Source organism: Manis pentadactyla, chromosome 11 (genome assembly GCF_030020395.1).
Source record: "Manis pentadactyla isolate mManPen7 chromosome 11, mManPen7.hap1, whole genome shotgun sequence".
Classification (NCBI taxonomy): domain Eukaryota; kingdom Metazoa; phylum Chordata; class Mammalia; order Pholidota; family Manidae; genus Manis; species Manis pentadactyla.
In genome coordinates, this window is record NC_080029.1 from 118,630,265 (window position 1) to 118,656,707 (window position 26,443).

At 38.7% G+C, this 26,443-nt stretch overlaps 1 protein-coding gene across 13 annotated transcripts in view; it reads left to right on the forward strand.

Annotated features, from left to right (window-relative positions):
* LRRC49 (leucine rich repeat containing 49) overlaps window positions 1-26,055 on the forward strand; it is a 232,163-nt gene extending 206,108 nt beyond the window's left edge. For 8 of the 13 annotated variants that reach the window (XM_057488936.1, XM_057488937.1, XM_036907853.2 and 5 more), the window contains 2 exons: window positions 9,715-9,865; window positions 25,362-26,054. In XM_057488936.1, coding sequence (XP_057344919.1) covers window positions 9,715-9,865; window positions 25,362-25,565 — 355 coding nt within the window. In that variant the 3' untranslated portion in view covers window positions 25,566-26,054. Of the gene's footprint in view, window positions 1-9,714; window positions 9,866-21,178; window positions 21,325-25,361 lie in introns of those variants that run through there. The other 5 variants (XM_057488941.1, XM_057488940.1, XR_008992662.1 and 2 more) reach the window with 4 other exon arrangements.
* The last annotated feature ends 388 nt before the right edge of the window (window positions 26,056-26,443 follow it).

Here is a 26,443-nt window from a genome sequence, read left to right on the forward strand (position 1 = left end):
GGTAAGATACAAGCCCCGGCCCCGCGGGAGCCGAGCGCCCCTCCCCCCAGCTCCCGGCGGGAGAAGAGCAGGCAGAGCGGGAGGGAGACAGAGCCCAGGACTGCCGAGCACCCAGCCCCAGCCATCCGGGCCAGAGTGCAGGGCGCTCGATACTGGGAAAACAGGGCAGCAAGAACAGTGAGCAGGCACTGGAGGCTGGGTGACAGAGGACATAAGAAAAGCGTGTGACCATTTTTTTTTTTTTGCTTTTTTGCTGTTTTGTTTTGGCGAGCGCTTTTTGGAAGTCTTAAAGGGATAGGGACCCCAATACTAGGGAAACAGGGCAGAAAGACTGGTGAGCAGAGGCCTGAGGCTGGCACCGGAGAATAAAGAAAAACGAACGACCACCTTTTTTTTTAATTAAAAATTTTTTTTTTTTTTTAATTAAAAAAATTTTTTTTTTCTTTTTTTTTTTTTTGGTGGTCGTTGTTTTGTTTTGGCGGGTGCTTTTTGGAAGTCTTAAAGGGGCAGGGCGGGTCACTTAATCCAGAGGTAGGGAATCCGGGATCTCTGGGCACCCTAACCCCTGGGCTGCAGGGAGCAGGGAGGCCCCTTACGGAGATAAATAGCCTCCCAGCAGCTCCTGCTCCAACGCGACTCCACCATTTTGGAGCAGCTGCCCGAGCCAGGCCACGCCCACAGTAACAGCGGAGATTAACTCCATAGCAACCGGGCAGGAAGCAGAAATCCTCTCTGCGCGCAGCTGCGCAGCACAAGCCACTAGAGGCCGCTGTTCTCCCAGGAGAGGAGGGCCACAAACCAACAAGAAAGGAAGTCCTTCCAGCCGTCACTCGTCCCAGTTCTGCAGACTATTCCTATCACCATGAAAAGGCAAAGCTACAGGCAGACAAAGATCACAGAGACAACACCAGAGAAGGAGACAGACCTAACCAGTCTCCCTGAAAAAGAATTCAAAATAAGAATCATAAATATGCTGACAGAGATGCAGAGAAATACGCAAGAGAAATGGGATGAAGTCCGGAAGGAGATCACAGATGCCAGAAAGGAGATCGCAGAAATGAAACAAACTCTGGAAGGGTTTATAAGCAGAATGGATAAAATGCAAGAGGCCATTGATGGAATTGAAATCAGAGAACAGGAACGCATAGAAGCTGACATAGAGAGAGACAAAAGGATCTCCAGGAATGAAACAATATTAAGAGAACTGTGTGATCAATCCAAAAGGAAAAATATCCGTATTATAGGGGTCCCAGAAGAAGAAGAGAGAGGAAAAGAGATGGAAAGTATCTTAGAAGAAATAATTGCTGAAAACTTCCCCACACTGGGGGAGGAAGTAATCGAACAGACCACGGAAATACACAGAACCCCCAACAGAAAGGATCCAAGAAGGGCAACACCAAGACACATAATAATTAAAATGGCAAAGATCAAGGACAAGGAAAGAGTGTTAAAGGCAGCTAGAGAGAAAAAGGTCACCTATAAAGGGAAACCCATCAGGCTAACGTCAGATTTCTCAACAGAAACCCTACAGGCCAGAAGAGAATGGCATGATATATTTAATACAGTGAAACAGAAGGGCCTTGAACCAAGGATACTGTATCCAGCACGACTATCATTCAAATATGATGGTGGGATTAAACAATTCCCAGACAAACAAAAGCTGAGGGAATTTGCTTTCCACAAACCACCTCTACAGAACATCTTACAGGGACTGCTCTAGATGGGAGCACTCCTAGAAAGAGCACAGCACAAAACACCCAACATATGAAGAATCGAGGAGGAGGAACAAGAAGGGAGAGAAGAAAAGAATCTCCAGATAGTGTATATAACAGCTCAATAAGCGAGCTAAGTTAGGCAGTAAGATACTAAAGAGGCTAACCTTGAACCTTTGGTAACCACGAATTTAAAGCCTGCAATGGCAATAAGTACATATCTTTCAATAGTCACCCTAAATGTTAATGGGTTGAATGCACCAATCAAAAGACACAGAGTAACAGAATGGATGAAAAAGCAAGACCCATGTATATGCTGCTTACAAGAAACTCACCTCAAACCCAAAGACATGCACAGACTAAAAGTCAAGGGATGGAAAAACATATTTCAGGCAAACAACAGTGAGAAGAAAGCAGGGGTTGCAGTACTAATATCAGACAAAATAGACTTCAAAACAAAGAAAGTAACAAGAGATAAAGAAGGACACAACATAATGATAAAGGGCTCAGTCAAACAAGAGGATATAACCATTCTAAATATATATGCACCCAACACAGGAGCACCAGCATATGTGAAACAAATACTAACAGAACTAAAGGGGGATATAGACTGCAATGCATTCATTCTAGGAGACTTCAACACACCACTCACCCCAAAGGATAGATCCACTGGGCAGAAAATAAGTAAGGACACGGAAGCACTGAACAACACAGTAGAGCAGATGGACCTAATAGACATCTATAGAACTCTACATCCAAAAGCAGCGGGATATACATTCTTCTCAAGTGCACATGGAACATTCTCCAGAATAGACCACATACTAGACCACAAAAAGAGCCTCAGAAAATTCCAAAAGATTGAAATCCTATCAACCAACTTTTCAGACCACAAAGGCATAAAACTAGAAATAAACTGTACAAAGAAAGCAAAGAGGCTCACAAACACATGGAGGCTTAACAACACGCTCCTAAATAATCAATGGATCAATGACCAAATCAAAATGGAGATCCAGCAATATATGGAAACAAATGACAACAACAACACTAAGCCCCAACTTCTGTGGGACACAGCAAAAGCAGTCTTAAGAGGAAAGTATATAGCAATCCAAGCATATTTAAAAAAGGAAGAGCAATCCCAAATGAATGGTCTAATGTCACAATTATCGAAATTGGAAAAAGAAGAACAGATGAGGCCTAAGGTCAGCAGAAGGAGGGACATAATAAAGATCAGAGAAGAAATAAATAAAATTGAGAAGAATAAAACAATAGCAAAAATCAATGAAACCAAGAGCTGGTTCTTCGAGAAAATAAACAAAATAGATAAGCCTCTAGCCAGACTTATTAAGAAGAAAAGAGAGTCAACACAAATCAACAGTATCAGAAACGAGAAAGGAAAAATCACGACGGACCCCACAGAAATGCAAAGAATTATTGGAGAATACTATGAAAACCTATATGCTAACAAGCTGGGAAACCTAGGAGAAATGGACAACTTCCTAGAAAAATATAACCTTCCAAGATTGACCCAGGAAGAAACAGAAAATCTAAACAGACCAATTACCAGCAACGAAATTGAAGCGGTAATCAAAAAACTACCAAAGAACAAAACCCCCGGGCCAGATTGATTTCATACAGGGAAGACATAATACCCATTCTCCTTAAAGTTTTCCAACAAATAGAGGAGGAGGGGATACTCCCAAACTCATTCTATGAAGCTAACATCACCCTAATACCAAAACCAGGCAAAGACCCCACCAAAAAAGAAAACTACAGACCAATATCCCTGATGAACGTAGATGCAAAAATACTCAACAAAATATTAGCAAACCGAATTCAAAAATACATCAAAAGGATCACACACCATGACCAAGTGGGATTCATCCCAGGGATGCAAGGATGGTACAACATTCGAAAGTCCATCAACATCATCCACCACATCAACAAAAAGAAAGACAAAAACCACATGATCATCTCCATAGATGCTGAAAAAGCATTTGACAAAGTTCAACATCCATTCATGTTAAAAACTCTCAGCAAAATGGGAATAGAGGGCAAGTACCTCAACATAATAAAGGCCATCTATGATAAACCCACAGCCAACATTATATTGAACAGCGAGAAGCTGAAAGCATTTCCTCTGAGATCGGGAACTAGACAGGGATGCCCACTCTCTCCACTGTTATTTAACATAGTACTGGAGGCCCTAGCCACGGCAATCAGACAAAATAAAGAAATACAAGGAATCCAGATTGGTAAAGAAGAAGTTAAACTGTCACTATTTGCAGATGACATGATACTGTACATAAAAAACCCTAAAGACTCCACCCCAAAACTACTAGAACTGATATCGGAATACAGCAAAGTTGCAGGATACAAAATCAACACACAGAAATCTGTGGCTTTCCTATATACTAACAATGAACCAACAGAAAGAGAAATCAGGAAAACAACTCCATTCACAATTGCATCAAAAAAAATAAAATACCTAGGAATAAACCTAACCAAAGAAGTGAAAGACTTATACTCTGAAAACTACAAGTCACTCTTAAGAGAAATTAAAGGGGACACTAACAGATGGAAACTCATCCCATGCTCGTGGCTAGGAAGAATTAATATCGTCAAAATGGCCATCCTGCCCAAAGCAATATACAGATTTGATGCAATCCCTATAAAACTACCAGCAACATTCTTCAATGAACTGGAACAAATAATTCAAAAATTCATATGGAAACACCAAAGACCCCGAATAGCCAAAGCAATCCTGAGAAAGAAGAATAAAGTAGGGGGGATCTCACTCCCCAACTTCAAGCTCTACTATAAAGCCATAGTAATCGAGACAATTTGGTACTGGCACAAGAGCAGAGCCACAGACCAATGGAACAGACTAGAGAATCCTGACATTAACCCAGACATATATGGTCAATTAATATTTGATAAAGGAGCCATGGACATACAATGGCGAAATGACAGTCTCTTCAACAGGTGGTGCTGGCAAAACTGGACAGCTACATGTAGGAGAATGAAACTGGACCATTGTCTAACCCCATATACAAAAGTAAACTCAAAATCATCAAAGACCTCAATGTAAGTCACGAAACCATTAAACTCTTGGAAGAAAACATAGGCGAAAACCTCTTAGACATAAACATGAGTGACCTCTTCTTGAACATATCTCCCCGGGCAAGGAAAACAACAGCAAAAATGAGTAAGTGGGACTATATTAAGCTGAAAAGCTTCTGTACAGCAAAAGACACCATCAATAGAACAAGAAGGATCCCTACAGTATGGGAGAATATATTTGAAAACGACACATCCGATAAAGGCTTGACGTCCAGAATATATAAGGAGCTCACACGCCTCAACAAACAAAAAACAAATAACCCAATTAAAAAATGGGCAGAGGAACTGAACAGACAGTTCTCCAAAAAAGAAATACAGATGGCCAACAGACACATGAAAAGATGCTCCACATCGCTAATTATCAGAGAAATGCAAATTAAAAGTACAATGAGGTATCACCTCACACCAGTAAGGATGGCTGCCATCCAAAAGACAAACAACAACAAATGTTGGCGAGGCTGTGGAGAAAGGGGAACCCTCCTACACTGCTGGTGGGAATGTAAGTTAGTTCAACCATTGTGGAAAGCAGTATGGAGGTACATCAAAATGCTCAAAACAGACTTACCATTTGACCCAGGAATTCCACTCCTAGGAATTTACCCTAAGAACACAGCAATCAAGTTTGAGAAAGACAGATGCACCCCTATGTTTATTGCAGCACTATTTACAATAGCCAAGAATTGGAAGCAACCTAAATGTCCATCAATAGATGAATGGATAAAGAAGATGTGGTACATATACACAATGGAATACTACTCAGCCATAAGAAAAGGGCAAATCCAATCATTTGCAGCAACATGGATGGAGCTGGAGGGTATTATGCTCAGTGAAACAAGCCAAGCGGAGAAAGAGAAATACCAAATGATTTCACTTATCTGTGGAATATAAGAACAAAGGAAAAACTGAAGGAACAAAACAGCAGCAGAATCACAGAACTCAAGAATGGACTAACAGGTACCAAAGGGAAAGGGACTGGGGAGGATGGGTGGGTAGGGAGGGATAAGGGGGGGAGAAGTAGGGGGGTATTAAGATTAACATGCATGGGGGGGTAGGAGAAAAGGGAGGGCTGTACAACACAGAGAAGGCAAGTAGTGATTCTACAACATTTTGCTATGCTGATGGACAGTGACTGTAAAAGGGTTTATAGGGGAGACCTGGTATAGGGGAGAGCCTAGTTAACATAATATTCGTCATGTAAGTGTAGATTAGTGATACCAAAAACAAAGAAAAAAAAAAAAAAAAAGGGCTGTTCCTGTGTGGTAACCTCCAACGAGTTCTACACAAGGGTATAAAGGGCATATAAAAGTGTAGGCAAAGGGTCTGTTTGTGTTTATACAAAGGATCAAAGCCTAATTGGGCTACCCCAAAAATGAACTAAGATACGATATGAAAAAGAACTTCCAACATCTGCACTCTCTGGAAGACTCATGCCAGAAGATGATCATCAAAAAACCCCAACAAAGATCCACGCACTGCTACAGCTATAGATGCACTCATCCCACCAGTTCCTGGACTTGCCATGGGAATGAGGAAGGAGATATCTAAGCTGGCCTGTGCATACAGTAAAACAACAAATTTGACTGGATCTATACTGTTGGAACTCAACCAAGAATTTGGAGAAGTGTAAATTGTAGTGCTCCAAAGTCTTACAACTACAGACTATTTACTGTTAAAAGAACATATGGCATGTGAACAGTCCCCAGGAATGGGTTGTTTTAATTTGTCTGATTTCTCTCAGACTGTTCAAGTTCAGTTGGACAATATCCACCATATCATAGATAAGTTTTCACAAATGCCTAAGGTGCCTAACTGGCTTTCTTGGTTTCACTGGAGATGGCTGGTAATTACAGATATGCTTTGGTTATGTAACTATACTCCTATTATGTTAATGTGTGTGCGCAATTTAAGTAGTAGCTTAAAACCTATATATGCTGAAGTTACTCTACAAGAAGATATGTCAAAGAAATAATCAATCTTCCCATGTTTTCTTCCGCCTGCTACTTCTATAGCTTTTCTTCTTCCTTCCTAATTACAACCCTTAAATAGAATTCGTGCCTCATATCAAATTTACCGAGTATCATAACTCCTCCAAGTGGTAAAGATACCTCAAGACAAATGCTGGGCATAGAAGCCACAGGGCATAAATATGCAAAGAAGTAAAAAGCTAACCTTTTCAAACAATAAGGCTTCCCTCTCACTTACCAACTTAACATTTCCCTGTATGGCCCCGGAAGATGACTGGTTAGCCAGAGACGGGTAAGATTCCTCAAGGGAGGAACAACCTAAGACAGGCACAGTCGCAGGGGGGCCATCAGGTGAGAAATTGGGGATCAACAGAGGTGAGGCTTAGAACCTCACCCCCCCTGTTCTGAGAGAAATCTTCTGCATACGTGGATGTTTTATTGCCCTGGTCTAGCTTGGATTAACACATAGTCTACAGGCACACACCTGATCATCTACATTTGCTCTCTTACAACACTAAACTATGTTTTCTACCTTTATCTTGTAAATACCTACCACTTCAGCATTTTATTAAAAATAATAATAATAAAGAGAGAAATGTGGTATCCACATATAAATCAAGTTTAAAAATCAAATGAATATTCATATTTGAACTGACTGTTTATAGTTCATAATGCGTGAGCAAAACCGAAAGCTTCTGTGATGACTGCCCTTGTAATGTTCACCACGTAACTTATTCACTATGTAAGAATTTGTACTCCATGTAAGAACTTGTTCGTTATGCATCAGAAGATTGGAGACTGATGAAAATTAGGCTTGGGGTGGATTAATGATTCTGCATTGAGTATTGACACCCCTATACAGAATTTTATTGTTGTTAACAACCATTTGATCAATAAATATGAGAGATGCCCTCAAAAAAAAAGAGAGAGAGAAATGTGGTATCCACATATAAATCAAGTATAAAATCCAAATGAGTATTCATATTTGAACTGACTGTTTATAGTTCATAATGCATGAGCAAAACCGAAAGTTTCTGTGATGACTGCCCTTGTACTGTTCACCATGTAACGTATTCATTATGTAAGAATTTGTTCTACATGTAAGAACTTGTTTGTTATGCCTCAGAAGATTGGAGACTGATGAAAATTAGGCTTGGGGTGGATTAATGATTGTGCATTGAGCATTGACTCCCCTATACAGAATTTTATTGTCGTTAACAACCATTTGATCAATAAATATGAGAGATGCCCTCACAAAAAAAAAAAAAAAAAGGACAGACTTCCAATGGTAAAATACATAAGTAACCGGGATGTAATGTATAGCATAAGGAATATAGTCAAGATATTGTAACAGCTTGGTAGGGTGATAGCTGGAACCTAGAATTATGTATATAAATGTTCTACCACTGTGTTGTACACTTGAAACTAATGTAATGTAATACTGTGCGTCAACTACCCTTCAATAAAAAATAATTATTTAAAAAAAAAAAAAGAAAATATTTTAGCCTTGAAATGGTCATATTAGGAAAGAATAAAGGGTGAAAAATGAATGAGCTAAATACTTATAGAAAGAAGTTAGAAAAAGAACAAAAATAATTCTGAAGAAAGTTAAAAGAAATGACATTAAAAACAAAATTAATGGAAAATCAATTATTTGAAAAGACTAATAACAGTGACATAAAATGTATGGGTGTATTGCTTTTGTAATTAAAAAATCAATAAAGAAAATTAATCCAGATAAAGATCTATATGTTGCTCACTTTTTTCTTTGTAAGTGAGAAATTGTACTACCTAAATGTCCAATAAAAGGGGCTGATTAAATAATCTACATCACAATTTAATTTTATTTGTCCTTTAAAATGATTAATTTCAATGACACAGAAAATAGTTATTATATAGCATTAAGTAAAAACAAGTATACCAAACAGCATGTTTAGTATGATTGCACTTCTTCCAAAAATTCATAGAAAAAGCCTGCAAAGAAGTTTGTCGAATGTGAACAATGTTATAGGTTTATGTAGATTTTTTGAGCCATAGATTTATAGGTGATTTTTATCTATTTCTGTATACTTTTCTAAACTTATGCTTCTTAAAATTTCTAAAATGGTTGTGTTATACTTTTAATTGGAAAAAAGTTAATTTTTAAAAAGATTTATTTCTCTTCTGCCCTTAATCTCCAATTAAGAGTTCATAGTAGAGTAGTGATATCACTTCAGTTAGTGACACCCGGAGTGGTAGAAACGAGAAAATGACCTTCGTGGGAAATGAGTTGCATTTGTCTGAAATCTTGTCTTATGGTTCTGCAAGTGATATTTTCTGAGAGCAGTGTTGATGTTCGTCATAACCAAATGAAGCTTCCTGTTCCATTATTTATTCCCTAATAGGATCTTGCCCTAATATGCTAACAGTTGGAAGTTTTTGTTTTTTTGTTTATTTTTGCCTGAACTTAAACCAGTATATTATTCCATTTTCTAGCTCTGAGTAATATTACCGAGCTGCATAATGGAATTATGAACTATTTGTGTGATTTATAAGAGGTAACTAACTATGTTTTATGGGATATAAAGACTGTAAGTTTGGCCTACTACATCTTTAATTGGGTTGTCTTGTGCTCTGTGATTACTTAAATTTTATATTGATTTTCTTTGAGGTAGAGTGTTTTCACTTTAGAAATGCTTGAGACATGTTTATGTTGGTGGTTGACAGTTAAGAAATAAGAATTTGGGTTGAGTAACTTCTTTAGTAGAAAGATTAGGAAACTTCATTAATAGAAAGATTTATTGAACTGAGTTCAAATAAATAACTCAAACTCATAAAACAGATATTCAAAAAAAGGATATGGTTCCTTCTAAAGTCAACAAAAATAAAACACATTATCTGTTAAGTAATTTCTATATCTCTTGACTGTCTTTCTTCAGGAAGAAGCAATTCCAGTATCTACTAGACACCAAAGCAAAGAAACCTGGTGTTGTCAATGAAGAAAATGATAGCAAAAGGCTTGCAGGAGAAAACACAAGTCATGCTACACTAAATTATACCACAAGAGACTTCTATAATGAAAAGCTAGAGGTAAAACTACCATTAATTAATCTTTGGACTCTAGTGCCTGGATATATCTCACATGGCTTAGTACTTGGATATTGTACATTTCTCTCTATAACCAGTTAAAGTAACGTTTTTTATTCTGTAATACTAGCCAGCCTTATATGGAGCTGGGGAGAGTAGACACCAAGACATTAAGAAGAAGAACCCAAAGTTCCCCTATCTTTACCTCAGCAGAAAAAAATGTTCAAAAGAAATCTGTACCAAAAATCTAGACCAAAGTAGGACCAAGGGTTCTCATCTCTCTGAATTAAGAAAAGGGATATAGTTCTGCTGTGAGTGCTCAACTAGCCATGCCAGACTGGCAGAGGGTACAGCAAAACCTCCATTTCTGTTCTCCTTGCTTGGGTCCTTGATGTTTCAATTCACTTCTTTCATTCTCCTACACCATTAACTTCTGTGTTCTTAATCATGTAATATAATTTTGACCCATTCTGCTTCCACTGTAGCTACTTAGCTAGAAAAGCTGGAACCAGTTCTTTATTTCTGTATGTGTTCAGAGGTTTACTGGGTGAATACAGTGTAAGGTGCTCCAGGAGCCACAAAGAAGAAAAGCAATGCAGTGACTGCCTTGATGGAATTCATAAGAAAGCAGAAGGAACAATCATCTAATATACAATAGAAGGTTAAGATTCTACAGGAGATTTTGAGGGGACTAAAGGGCAAAAAAACAAGACAATAAACAGGAAACATCGACTGAGCACCTATGACTTATGTGCAAAGCATTGTGAGTTATATTTATGTATAATCACACAGATTTTAAGTGAAGTCCCAGGCCAGTGGTTTTCAAATGCTTTTTAACAGCTGTGGGACTCTTTATTCAAACCACATTGTAGTTAAAGCCAGCATGTCAAAACACAGCTGAAGAGCAGAACTGCTGCTGTTGTGGAGTGAATAAAGGGAGCTCAGAGCTTCATTGACTGGATATTCTGTTCCTTACCTTTCCCCTCATCTCACCCCCAATCCTGAAACATCTTTTTGGAACCCATAGAGCTCTAAGGATTACAGCTTGACAATCACTTGAAGGCTCAATGAAATAATATTTTTATAGCATCCTAAAAGATGCTTGGATTCTGCATTAAATTCTTCTAGTACAAGAAAGATCACTGCTTCGTGAGGTAACTGTATATATCTGAACCACTCCAAAGGTGAAGAAATTCTTACCTATTAAGCTGAAATCTGCCTCCTAGAAACTTTCAATTAGTGATTCTAGTACCACCTTATGTATAACATAAAATAAGTCTATTTCTTATAAAAACTCTTCAAATACTTGAATTCACTACCTCTGAGTCCTCTCTACATTCATACTTTGACTCATTCAACAGTCATGTTTTGAGCATCTGTCACACACAGTACTTGGGCTATAAGAAGGCACTGTCTTTATCTCCATGGATCTAATAGAGAAGATAGACATATACAGGGATAATTATGAATCAGGGTTTCAAGAGAGTAGAGGAGAGATAGCTCATGTAGGTCAAAGGGAGGCTTTCCAGTGACGAAGCTTCATGATACAAGTCTTAAAGGTTAAAGTGTAGCTCTAAGGAGCCAAGATGGCGGCATGAGTAGAGCAGTGGAAATCTTCTCCTAAAACCATATATATTTTTGAAAATACAACAAATACAGGTATTCCTAAAAGAAAGACCACGGGATGCAGTACAATAGCCAGGCTACATCTACATCTGCAAGAACTCGGCATCTCATGAAGGGGGTAAGACGCAAGCTGTGATCCAGCAGGACCCGAGCACTCCCTGCACCCCAGCTCCCCAGTGGGAGAAAAGAAGTTGGAGCGGGGAGGGAGTGGGAGCCCAGGACTGCTAAATAACCAGCCGTAGTGATCCGCACCGGGAGCGCACACACACGTTGCATGGTGCACTGGATATTAGGGAAACGGAAAAGTAAAAACTGTGAGTGGGTCCTGCAGCCAGCTCCCCTGGGACAAAAGAAAAGTGACTGCTTTTTGAAAGTCTTAAAAGGACAGGTGCCTCACAGCTGGACCAAATCGTCCTCTGGAGAAGCGGCCGAGCAGCCTGGGAGCAGCTGCGCCAACAGCAGCCACCCAGAGCCTCCTCCTGGCCCGCAGCCACCCGGGCCAGACCTAGGGCCACCGCCAGTGCACAGCTGCCTGGAGCAGGCAGAGGAAGCCAGGGCAGGGCACGAAGGGGTGCCATTCTCACAGGAGAGCACACCCAGCATGCCTGCCTCTCCCCGCAGGGCTCTGGGCTGCCCCAAGGGCTGCTCCCAGTGTGTGGGGAACTGACACAGGCAGTAGAGGGGCAGGGCGACCAGCAAGCAGGAAGGGACTTTGTTCTCCCAGCTGACACATGCGTCACCTGCCTTTGACTACCTCTATTGCCATGAAAAGGCAGAAGAATTTGGTCCACTCCAGAATTACCCAGACAACCCCCAAGAGAGGAGGGCCTGGGGAGACAGATATAACCAATCTTCCTGAAAAAGAATTCAAAATAAAGGTCATAACCATGCTGATGGACCTGCAGAGAAATATGCAAGAGCTAAAGGATCAAGTTAGGAGGGAGAATACAGAAATAAAACAATCTCTGGAAGGACTTAAGAGCAGACTGGATGAGGTACAAGAGACTGTTAATGGAATAGAAATCAAAGAACAGGAATACAGAGAAGCTGAGACAGAGAGAGACAAAAGGATCTCCAGGAATGAAAGAATATTAAGAAAACTGTGTGGCCAATCCAAACGGAACAATATTCACATTATAGGGGTAGCAGAAGAAGAAGAAGAGAGAAAAAGGGACAGAAAGTGTCTTTGAAGAAATAATTGCTGAAAAATTCCCCAAACTGGGGGAGGAAATATTCTCTCAGACCATGAAGGCCCACAGATCTCCCAACACAAGGGACCCAAAGAGGACAACACCAAGATATATAATAATTAAAATTGCAAAGATCAAAGACAAGGACAGAGTATTAAAGACAGCCACAGAGAGAAAAAAGGTCACCTACAAAGGAAAACCCATCAGGCTATCATCAGACTTCTTAGCAGAAACTTTACAGGCCAGAAGAGAATGACATGATATATTTAATGCAGTGAAACCGAAGGGCCTTGAACCAAGAGTAATGTATCCAGCATGGTTATCATTTAAATATGAAGGAGGGATTAAACAATTCCCAGACAAGCAAAAGTTGAGGGAATTTCCCTCCCACAAACCACCTCTACAGGATATTTTAAAGGGACTGTTCTAGATGGAAGCACTCCTAAGGCAAAATAGATGTCACCAGAGAAAATAAAATCACAGCAAAGAAAGCAGACAAACGAAATACTAAGTACAGACAAAAAATTTAATCAGCTATTCACAAAAGCAGTCAAAAGAAACGCAAAATAGTACAGAATAAAACTAACATATAAAGAATGGACAAGGAGGTTTAAGAAGGGAGAAAAATAAAGAATCGTCAGACTGTTTTTATAATAGCTTAATAAGCAAGTTAAGTTAGACAGTTAGATAGTAAAGAAGCTAACCTTGAACCTTTGGTAACCACAAATCTACAGCCTGCAGTGGCCATAAATACATATCTTTCAATAATCACCCTAAATGTGAATGGACTGAATGCACCAATCAAAAGACACAGAATAATTGAATGGATGAAAAAGAAAGACCCACCTATATGCTGCTTACAGAAGACTCACCTCAAACCCAAAGACATACACAGACTAAAAGTCAAGGGATAGAAAAAGATATTTCATGCAAACAATAGGGAGAAAAAAGCAGGGGTTGCAGTACTAGCATTAGACAAAATAGACTTTAAAACAAAGAAAGTAACAAGAGATAAAGAAGGACATTACATAATGATAAAGGGGTCAGTCCAACAAGAGGATATAACCATTATAAATATATATGCACCTAATAATACAGGAACACCGACATATGTGAAGGAAATACTAACAGAATTAAAGGAGGAAATAGAACGCAATGAATTTCTTCTAGGAGACCCAACACACCACTCACTCCAAAGGACAGATCAACCAGACAGAAAATAAGTAAGGACACAGAGGCACTGAACAACACACTAGAACAGATGGACTTAACAGACATCTACAGAATTCTGCACCCAAAAGAAGCAGGATACACATTCTTCTTAAGTGCACATGGAACATTTTCCAGAATAGACCACGTACTAGGCCACAAAAAGAGCTTCAGTAAATTCAAAAAGATTGAAATTCCACCAACCAACTTCTCAGATCACAAAGGTATAAAACTAGAAATAAATTGTACAAAGAAAACAAAAAGGCTCACAAACACATGGAGGCTTAACAGCATGCTCCTAAATAATCAATGGATCAATGACCAAATTAAAATAGAAATCAAGCAATATATGGAGACAAATGACAACAACAGCACAAAGCCCCAACTCCTGTGGAACACAGCAAAGGCAGTTATAAGAGGAAAGTATATAGCAATCCAGGCCTATCTGAAGAAGGAAGAACAATCCCAAAATGAATAGTCTGAAGTTACAATTATTGAAACTGGAAAAAAAAGAACAAATGAGACCCAAAGTCAGCAGAAGGAGGGACATAATAAAGATCAGAGAAGAAATAAATAAAATTGAGAAGAATAAAACAATAGAAAAAAATCAATGAAACCAAGAGCTGGTTCTTTGAGAAAATAAAACAGATAAACCCCTAGCCAGACTTATTAAGAGAAAAAGAGAATCTACACACATAAACAGAATCAGAAATGAGAAAGGAAAAATAACACTGGACCTCAAAGAAATACAAAGAATTACTAGAGAATACTATGAAAATCTGTATGCTAACAAGCTGCAAAAACTAGAAGAAATGGACAACTTCCTAGAAAAATACAGCCTTCCAAGACTAACCAAAGAAGAAACAGAAAATCTAAACAGATCAATTACCAGCAATGAAATTGAATCGGTAATCAAAAAACTACCCAAGAACAAAACCCCTGGGCCAGATAGATTCACCTCTGAATTTTATCAAACACATAGAGAAGACATAATACCCATTCTCCTTAAAGTTTTCCCAAAAATGGAAGAGGAGGGAACACTTTCAAACTCATTCTATGAAGCCAGCATCATTCTAATGCCAAAACCAGGCAAAGACCCCACCAAAAAAGAAAATTACAGACCAATATCCCTGATGAACATAAATGCAAAAATACTCAACAAAATATTAGCAAACCGAATTCAAAAATACATCAAGAGGATCATACACCATGACCAACTGGGATTCATCTCAGGGAAGCAACGATGGTGCAACATGAAAAAATCCATCAACATCATCCACCACATCAACAAAAAGAAGGGCAAACACCATATTATCATGTCCATAGATGCTGAAAAAGCATTTGATAAAATTCAACATCCATTCATGATAAAATCTCTCAACAAAATGGGTATAGAGGGCAAGTACCCCAACATAATAAAGGCCATATATGACAAACCCACAGCGAACATCATACTTAACAGTGAGAAGCTGAAAGCTTTTCCTCTAAGATGGGGAACAAGACAGGGATGCCCGCTCTCCCCACTGTTATTCAACATAGTACTGGAGGTCCTAGCCACGGCAATTAGACAAAACAAAGAAATACAAGGCATCCAGATTGGTAAAGAAGTTAAACTGTCACTAATTGCAGATGACATGATATTGTACTCAAAAAACACTAAAGATTCTACTCCAAAACTACTAGAACTAATATCAGAATTCTGCAAAGTTGCAGGATACAAAATTAATACACAGAAATCTTTGGCTTTCCTATACACTAACATGAACTAATATAAAGAGAAATCAGGAAAACAATTCCATTCACAGTTGCATCAAAAAGAATAAAATACCTAGGAATAAACCTAACCAAAGAAGTGAAAGACCTATACCCTGAAAACTACAAGACACTCTTAAGAGAAATTAAAGAGGACACCAACAAATGGAAACTCATCCCATGCTCTTGGCTAGGAAGAATTAACATTGTCAAAATGGCCATCCTGCCTAAAGCAATCTATAGATTCAATGCAATCCCTATCAAAATACCAACAGCATTCTTCAACGAACTGGGACAAATAGTTCTAAAATTCATATGAAACCACAAAAGACCCCAAATAGCAAAGCAATCCTGAGAAAGAAGAATAAAGCAGGGGGAATCTCGCTTCTCAACTTCAAGCTCTACTACAAAGCCACAGTAATTAAGACAGTTTGGTACTGGCACAAGAACCGACCCACAGACTAGTGAAACAGAATAGAAAGTCCAGATATTAACCCAAACATATATGGTCAATTAATATATGACAAAGGAACCATGGATATAGAGTGGGCAAATGACAGTGTCTTCAACAGCTGGTGTTGGCAAAACTGGACAGCTACATGTAAGAGAATGAAACTGGATCATTGTCTAACCCCATACACAAAAGTAAATTAGAAATGGATCAAAGACCTGAATGTAAGTCATGAAACCATAAAACTCTTAGAAAAAAACATAGGCAAAAATATCTTGGACATAAACATGAGCGACTTCTTCATGAGCATATCTCCCCAGGCAAGGAAAACAAAAGCAAAAATGAATAAGTGGGACTACATCAAGCTGAAAAGCTTCTGTACAGCAAAGGACACCATCAATAGAACAAAAAGGCATCCTACAGTATGGGAGAATATATTCATAAATGACAGATCCAATAAAGGCTTGACATACAAAATATATAAAGATCTCACCCACCTCAACAAACGAAAAGCAAATAATCCAATTAAAAAATGGGCACAAGATCTGAACAGACACTTCTCCAAAGAAGAAATTCAGATGGCCAACAGACACATGAAAAGATGCTCCACATCAGTAGTCATCAGAGAAATGCAAATTAAAACCAAAATGAGATATCACCTCACACCAGTAAGGATCACCACCATCCAAAAGACAAACAACAACAAATGTTGGCGAGGTTGTGGAGAAAAGGGAACCCTCCTACACTGCTGGTGGGAATGTAAATTAGTTAAGCCATTGTGGAAAGCAATATGGAGGTTCCTCAAAAAGCTCAAAATAGAAATACCATTTGACCCAGGAATTCCACTTCTAGGAATTTACCCTAAGAATGCAGGAGCCCAGTTTGAAAAGGACAGATGCACCCGTATGTTTATCGCAGCACTATTTACAATTGCCAAGAAATGGAAGCAACCTCAGTGTCCATCAGTAGATGAATGGATGAAGAAGATGTACATATACACAGTGGGATATTGTTCAGCCATAAGAAGAAAACAAATCCTACCATTTGCAACAGCATGGATGGAGCTGGAGGGTATTATGCTCAGTGAAATCAGCCAGGCCAAGAAAGACAAGTATCAAATGATTTCACTCATCTGTGGAGTATAAGAGCAAAGAAAAAAACTGAAGGAGCGAAACAGCAGCAGACTCACAGAACCCAAGAATGGACTAACACTTACCAAAGGGAAGGGACTGGGGAGGATGGGCAGGAAGGGAGGGATAAGGGGGGTGGGGGAGAAAGGGGGCACCATGATTAGCATGTATAATGTAGGGGGTGGGGTGCACGGGGAGGGCTGTACAACACAGAGAAGAGAAGTAGTGATTCTACAGCATCTTACTATGCTGATGGACAGTGACTGTAATGGGGTATGTGGGGGGGACTTGGTGATGGGAGGAGCCTAGTAAACATAATGTTCCTCATGTAATTGTAGATTAATGATACCAAAAAAAAAAAAAAAGAAATGTAGCTCTATGCAAAGGAAAAAGGGAATTCTGAGAAATACACATTATGATTAAAAGTCATGGAAGCATAAAGTAAATGAGAGGGTCAGGGGCTATAAGCAGTTCACTGTTCTGAAGCCCAGAGATTGAGGCAGATGGTGTTAAGAGACTGGAAGGGTAGCAGGAGGGCATTGTAAAGGACATTGAACTTAGTGTTTTGGCTAATAGGGGCTTCCTTATGTTGCCAGAAAAGGAAAACAAGAGACAAGCTGACAAAATTAGTCCATGTCTTCCTGAAAGCAATTGGTTGTATGAGTCAAAAATTAAAACTAATTTCAAAAAAAAAAACATTAAAAAAAATGTCAAAGAACTGCACATGTAAAACAGCAGCTTCAGAGAGAAATCTGCTAACTTTTTAAGGAGCAGACAATCCCAGTGATTTTTACGTTGTTCAAGAGTATGTAAAAGAAGGAAGGCAGACAGCATAACAGTGAATCCCAAACCTGCCGGGACTGCACAGAAAAAGAAAAGCCAGAGCAGATACCTAAGAATATTGATGTTGCAAAAATCCATACAAAGTATAGCAGAATATTAAAGAAATAACAAAGCATTATAGCCAAGTGCAGTTTATTCTAGGAATGTGAAGAAGACTCAATATTAGTAAATTTAGATTTAAGATGAAAACCTGTGATTATTTCTATAGACATTGAATATGCATTTCACACAATTCAACATCCATCCTTAATTTTTCTTGAGTTCAATAAATAGGATAAATAGAAATTAGATAGTAAATGTCATGCTTGACAGGGAAATTCTGGAAGCATTTGCATTTAGTGGCAGCTAGAATTCTAAGGTGACCTGCCTGATTCCCACTCCCTGGAATCCGCATCCTTATTGAATCCCCTGCCCTCCCTTTGGTGCAGGTAAAAGCTGTGATTTGCTTCTAATCAATGGAATATGGCAAAGGTAAAGGGATTTTGCAGATATAATTAAGGTCTGTAATCAGTTGACTGAGTTAACGGAAAGGGAGATTATCCTGAGTAAACCTGACCTAATCAGGCAAGTCCTTTAAAAGAGGATTCAAGCTTTTCCTGAGAGATTCTACTGCTGGCCTTGAAGAGGTAAGCCGCTATATTTTGAGAGGGTCACATGGCAACCTCTGAGAAGTTTCTAGATACTGAGAACAGCCCCTTGCTGACAGCCAGCACGATCATGGGACTTCTGTTCTACAAATTCAATGAACTGAATTCCGCCAGCAACCACTTGGGTTCAGAAGAGGACTACCAGGTTTCAGAAAGAGCCACCCCCCGCCAGCACCTTGGCTACAGCCTCACAGGCACCCGGCTGAGCTGTGCCTGCACTCCTGCTGCATGGAAGCCGTTAGATAATAGATATGTGTTGTTTTAAGCCATCAAGTTTGAGGTAATTTGTTGCATAGCAGTAGAGCACTAATGCATCATTGAAGTCAGCCTCAAGACAAAGGATATGCAGTATCACCATTATTACTCACCAACACAGACAATGCAGTTAGACCAGAGAAAGAAGTCAGTCATGACTCTAAGGAAGGTGACGAACTTACTGTTTGCAGATGATATTACTGAATACCTCGAAATCCCAAGGGAATTAACTGAGAAACTAAAAAGCTGTAAGGAAATTCAGTAATGGAGCAGAAATCAACAACTTACATATAAGTGAGTAAGTTACAACCATGAAGAAAACATAATGGAAGAAAAGACCCAGCTCATAGCAGCAACACAAAAAAAGACTAAACACAGAGAAGATTTATACAAGTGGAAAAAACCACCATGTTTTGGATAAGAAGAATCTAAAGCAAAACCTCAGTTTTCCTTAAGTTAAAAATTTTTAATGATCCCGATAAAAGTACCAAAGATTTTTCATTGAGTTTTTTTAAAAACAAGTTGATCCTATAATACATGTGGAAAAATAAACACAAATAGTCATAAAAATTCTAAGAAAAAGAAGATTATACTAGATATTAAAGCATATTATAAAGTCTTATCGGTTAAAATAGGATGGTCATAAAGAGAGTGTAATGGGATAGAACAGAAAATTCAAGTATACATCCAAATACAAAAGTGAATTTATTATATAATAAAGAATAATCTCAGACAAATCAGGTGGACTCTCCAATAAATGATTTGAGAATAATTAGAGAACTGAGGGGGATAAGCTAGATTCAGACATTATATCTTACATCATAAATTCCAACTGGGGTCAGGGTTTTAAAGTTCATATTGAAAGTAAAAAATTAATAGAAAATTAATGTGTAATACTGGGATGAGAAGGACCTTTAGGGGGATAAAATAAGCAGACAAAAAAAAAACCAAACTGAAAACATAGTTTCCAACTAATATTCCTAAATTATAAATAGCTTTTAGAAATCAGTAAGAAAATGGGCCAAAAATCCAACATAGGTATTATTACCTATTCAAAAATAAATTTAGAATAATATACCATTTACCATTACAATAGACAATGTGGGAATGAGTAATAAAATATGTATAAGCCCTCAGTGAAGAAAATTATGAAATTTTATTGAAAGACATTGAAGAAGAACTGAATAGTTTATATTCGTGGAAAGAAACTTTCTAAATCCATCCATAAATATAAGGCAGTTTTAATTAAAATTTGGGCAGGGTTATTTATGGAATATCACCCGTTGATCCTAAGTTATCTGATAAAGCAAAGGACCTAAAATACACAAGAGTAAAAGTGGGGAGAGTTTGATTTCCAGCTATCAAGTATTATTATGAAGCCACAGCAATTAAGACAGCACGGAAGTAGAGGAATAGAGCATGGACAAGTCAGAGAGAGCCAGAACTGTCCCATAGACGCGAGGAAATTTTATAAAGATAGCAGGTATTGTAGACTAGTATAGACTATTTAACAAATGGTACTGAGGAAATTGAACATCAAATCAGAAATACATATTGAACCCTTACTTAATGCCACACAACAAAAATTAACCCCAGACCAAACAATAACCCAAGTATGAAAAGCAAAACCTTGAAGTTCTCATGTGAAAAATAGGTGAAAATCTTTGTGGACCTTGATTGGATTTTCTAACACCAGAGAGAAAAACTTGATAAATTTGTCAATCCAGGTCATAGGGCTCTTTTAAAAACAGGAATAATTTCAGTGGAGCCATATAAGCTGAGTCTCAATTAATGTGGTTTGAGCCGTAAGTAAGCAATCAAGAAGTAAAGACAGAGACTGTTGACCCTGTTTTGGGAAATATCAAAGGGAAAAGAAGAAATCTGAAGGCACATGACATTTTGAAAGAACATTGGCCAGTAGGAGACTTGGATATGAGCCCCTGGCTGTCCTGTTTATTACCTGAGAGGCCTTGCCTGGACCCTTAGCCACTCTCTCGTCTCATAACCCGGCAGTCCTTCATTGATACCACGCTCCCCACTTCTTGAAAAATTTAAATCATTGCAGCACAGAGTGCTCAGTCTGTCTCTTCTGTACATCCAAATTTGTTGAGGGAATTAATTGAGTTCCTCACGAATCAGGGCAAGCTGACCCTTTCATTATACATATGACATGTATAATTATACACATGACGTGTAATTCTGTTGCTTGGTAGTTGTCCATCCATTCTCCATACTCATTCTACAAAAGATTTAAGATGGATGTAGAATCAAATTGCTGAAGGGGACTTTAAAGAATCCAATCCTGTTTGCAGAGAGATGAGGAAAACGAAATTCAGGTGAACGACTCAGGGTCACATGGTGAGTTACTGACTGAGCTGCTTCTGGAACTCAGAACCTCCGGTTCCTGACCTTGGGCTCTCATATATTGTGCTGCGTTCTGTAGTCTTCTTGACCACCGCGGAGTAAAGGGCACTGTCTTCTCTGAACACTGATTCTATTTGCTGTGTAACATCTCATTCAGCACTTACTGTGTAGCTTTTCCTATGTGTAGGCCATCTCTCCAGGTAGGCTGCAAGTCCTGTAAGGACTCGTTTTCTCTAGGTACATATTAGTAGGTGATATCTGAGCACGTCTCTCAACCTCTATTGACCTTAGCTTCCCATTCATTAAGTGGATATGGCAGTTACATCCCAATACAAGTACCATTATAATTAAAATCTGGCTATAATAAATCCCACTTTTGACCTACTTTTTTTTCCAAACCATCTTCGTGACAACAAAATTTTCAATGAAAATAATATAAACAATATTGTATAGAGTTCACCTCAACAGGATTGAACTTGTAAAATACTTGCTTTATGAACCCCAAAGGGATATTGTTGGATGGAAAAAAGTAAGTACATGGAAGCATTTGAGAATGGAAAAAGCACTGTTCAAAGAGCAACAACTCCTGGACAGGTCAGGGCAAGAGAGGCGTTTCTCCTGTGCTTTCCACAGGATCATTCCGGACAGGCACCGTGGTTGTCCTGGCAGACACCTGATGAGTTTTAGTAATTGGCTTGGAGCACAGAGGAAATGGTGAAGTAAATGCTTTCAAGCACAGTTACTAAATTAAGGTTATTATGGCAGATACAATTCTGCATCAACATGTTCATAAAGAAGTAATGGAAAAAACTTTAGCAAGAAATTTTAAAGCACCAAAAATTACACTATGCCAGTGATGAAAGGTATATTAATTATTTAACAGAATACATCACTTTAAGTTGTTGTTAACCCTAAGTTACTATAAAATTTTTCCATTCTTACTGCTACCTTTTTTTTTTAATTCAAAATTGTTTTTAAGGAATTTAGAAACCTGTAAGAGGCATTCACTCTGCCCTGTGCCTTTTACTTGTGCAAATGTGTTGCACATCGTAAAATATTGCTTATTTCCGTTATTGATCTCTAGTGATTCCCACTTGTCTTTCTCCCTGGTAGTCACCATGTAGTCCATATTTACTGATTGTTAGAAGGGAGCAGCTCAAAAGTGCTCATGTCAACAATGCAGGTGACTGAGTCCCAGACTATATTTCAGAGTTAGAGAACTTTGGGTTCACCAGAGAAGTAGCCACCCAAAACCATTTGTTATTTGCTGCCCATCAAAATCTGTACGCGTGTAGGTCAATTCATGAGCCCTTATTTTTAGCACATGAACTAAATCAAATCAGTATGTCAGCTGCTGAATAGTTGTGAGTGATTATTTAGAGAAATTTTATAGGTCATAAGAAAATTTCCCAAATATGCCTCTATTAGAGAATGTTAGTAACAACAGGCACTCATTAACTTACATTAATCAAGAATCTGAAATACATTTTGTTGTCTTAAAAATTATAAGTTTGGAAAAGGAAGAGAAATAGGAAAAAAGAGGAAAAAATGCTCATGGTCTCACAACTCAAAGACAATCTTAATGACACTGCAGTGTATTTTCTTCCAATAATTTTCTATATATTTTTTCTAAATTTTAATGAAAATTTCAAACATACAGCCGTTGAAAGAATTTTATAGTAAACACCCATACATTCAACATAAATTCTACTATTGAAATTGTACTATACACTGTACTTGCTTTGTCACATGGTTATGCATTTATCCCTCCTCTAGCCTTCAACAATCCATCTTATTTTTAAAATTCATTTCAAAGTAATTGCAGACATGTTAAAAAGAAAAACACATATACACAGTGGAATATTATTCAGCCATAAGAAGAAAACAAATCCTACCATTTGCAACAACATGGATGGAACTAGAAGGTATTATGCTCAGTGAAATAAGCCAAGCGAAGTAAGTCAAGTGTCAAATGATTTCACTCATATGTGGAGTATAAGAATAAAGAAAAATTGAAGGAACAAAACAGCAGCAGAATCACAGAACCCACGAATTTACTAACAGTTACCAAAGGGAAAGGGACTGGGGAGGATGGGTGGGAAGGGAGGGATAAGGGCGGGGAAAAAGAAAGGGGGCATTACGATTAGCATGTGTAATTAGCATGTAGTGGGGGGCACGGGGAGGGCTGTGCAACACAGTGAAGACAAGTAGTGATTCTACAGCATCTTCTATGCTGATGGACAGTGACTGTACTGGGGTGTGAGGGGGGGACTTGGTGAAGTGGGGAGCCTAGTAAACATAATGTTCTTCATGTAATTGTAGATTAATGATAACAAAAGAAAAAAGGAAAAAAAAGAAAAACACAGACCCAACATGGTATCACTTCTGCTAGGCCATGGCACCAAACCAGGGCCCGATACTTAAACCCAATTAGAGTTTCAACCTCCCCCAGAAATTAGTCAGTCAGGGATTTTTGGCCGGCATCATTGATAGGATAATCCATCACATGGGCTTCCCCATCTTCCCTAAAAGATGAGGTCACCTGCATTATGAGACCCCTACTCTCCCCCCTAAGAGAAAGTGACCTGCCTGAGACAACCCCTTCTTTTCTTTTGCTAATAACTTTGCCCACCTTCCTGTCCATAAAAACCTTCCGTTCTCTACAATTCCTCAGAGTAGCTCTCTACCTCCTAGAGGGCATGCTGCGCAATTCATGAATTGCTTAATAAAGCTAATTTGATCTTCAAATTAACTTGGATGAATTTTTGTGTTTTAACAGACATTAGCATGCTTCTCCTAAAAAGTTCAGCATGCACATCACTAATTAGAGTTAAGTATTTGGTAGTTTTTTCTTCTGAGGTAAAATTTATGTACAGTGAAATAAAAATCTTAGGTGTACAATTGGTAAGTTTTGACAAATACATATGCATGTATAACCCAACCTCTACCAAAACTTCATTTTGTATTTTTCATTTTCCACTTAACATTATAATGTAAATATTTTCCTTGTTATTACAAATCTTCATGAATGTCATTTTAATGGTGATGGCTGTTGTTACTTTAAATTTAACTCCTTAATTTATCTTGAGATTATGTTGGTGTTTTGACTTAAGTTGGATGTTTCAGTAGATCCTTTTCCAAGTAGTTAACCCTACTATCTCATTGACATTTATCATTTCTTTGATGTGAATTGCTTCCCTTATAATCCTGATTATCTGATCCATTCTGTTGATCTTTGTGTATATTATGGCACTTTCTATACTATGCCGTGATATTCCCCAAAAGTATCAATAGCCAAAATAAGTGTTGAGTTCTTGCATTAGACAAAATGGGTGTTGTTTTAGCCTCTAGGGTGTCACTGAGGCCCAGTGCCTGAGTAGCCTCAGGCCCAAAATATCTCCTGTTATGTTTTGAACCCAGTTCTTTCACCTTTAGATTGCCATACCCAGAGGTTGGTGGAGAGCATTATTTTTCCACAGGCCGAGTCCTGAGCCTCAGGCTAGTAGTATTTCCTCTTCCTCCTTGTGCACTTTTCCTCAACTATGCTCAAATGGTCTAGACCACGTAAGTCAGTGTAATGTACCACCGCATGCTTTCCTAAGATGCAGAGTGAATTTAGAGCATGAGTATCTCAAGTGCATATATGGATATTAACTGACCTCCTACCAGTTAAGATTGTCAGTATCAGTGTGTTACTAATACATGTACCATGAGAAGCCATGAATCTGTGCTTTGATCTGATGTGTGTGAGCCAACCTACCTGAACCGAGAAAGGAGAAAGTCCACCAATAGCAAAATAGTAGTTACGGTCTACCGGAGCCGCGCAGCCTAGGCAGGTGTGGATGGAGAGGTGGAGAGCTCCCTACTGCGGGCTCTACTCGAGCAGAGCTTGGTGTCAGGAGTGTCCAGGAAAGTATTCTTGCTCTGAGGGGTGAGGGTGAGAGTAGATTTCATGTTTTTCTGGATTGGTTGATTGTTACTTTGGCTTTTGAATTAATTACAATTCAATGCAAAGCTTTCTTGTTTTAACAGGAAATAAAGGAAAAAAAGAAATTCTGCAAGATGTTTATTGAAGACCTTGTGAAGGAAGCCACAGAAATCAACAGGAAGAACGAGGCCTTACAGAAGCTTTGGCCGCAGATGTTCATCGAGCTTGTCAGGGACGCCGTCATGGAAATCCGCAATAAAAATTCCTATATGAAGCTTTGCCTACAGCAGATAACTGACCAAAAATAGAAATGAGTTTTAGTTCAAGTTGATTATAGTGGTTTTGTGTTTTTAAAGGTTGGAAATATGTAGGTTAAGCATGTTAAAACAACACTGACCTACAAACCGGAAAGACTAGAATCAGAGCATTATTGCCTACAGTTCTTGTGGTCCAAGGCAGGAGAACAGGAGGGAAGGGAGGGGAAGGGAGCCCTGATCTCCTGCAGACGCCGCCCAGCCCGCCTTTGGGAGCTCAGCGGTCTTGAGAGAAAGCTCAGACCTGGCGCGGCGCTGCAGCCTCGCGCTGGCTTCGCTGGGTGCCTCTGCTGCAGCCCAAAGCTCGTGCTGTTTGCTCCTGGTTCAGCAGGAGTTGCTTCTACCAACTTTCAGCTGATAATATCCAGTTATTTGCCTTTTTACTTTATGCCATGATTGCAAAGCCAAAAATATGTCCTTTTTATGAGTGAAGACTAAACTTACTAATAAATTAGTAAAAAAAAAAAAAAAAAAGAAAGAAAGCGTATGTTTGCCTCCTTAATCCAGTCAGAATTCTCATGTTTATTGTATGTTCCTCTCTGGCTGAGTTGGAGCCCTTCTCTTCACTTGTATGGAAGAGGCTCCTCTCTTCTAGGGATGCGTCCTCAGGACACCACAGGAGTCTGGGGGTCACTCTGGGCAGAAACTGAAAATGAGTCAAAACTGGGGCAGGAAGAAAATGTAAGGGATCCTGAGAGAATGTAAAATGCAGTTACAAATCAGTTAGGTCTGCTTCTCTGAAAATCGTTTCTTTTGTTAGCTACTCTGGGGCTTTTTTTCATGTAGGCATATGTAACTGTACCTCAAAAATATTAGAGGTTCATGGATGAAAAGTTCTAATTCCATTTGAAGATCAAACAAGGGTTTGTCCT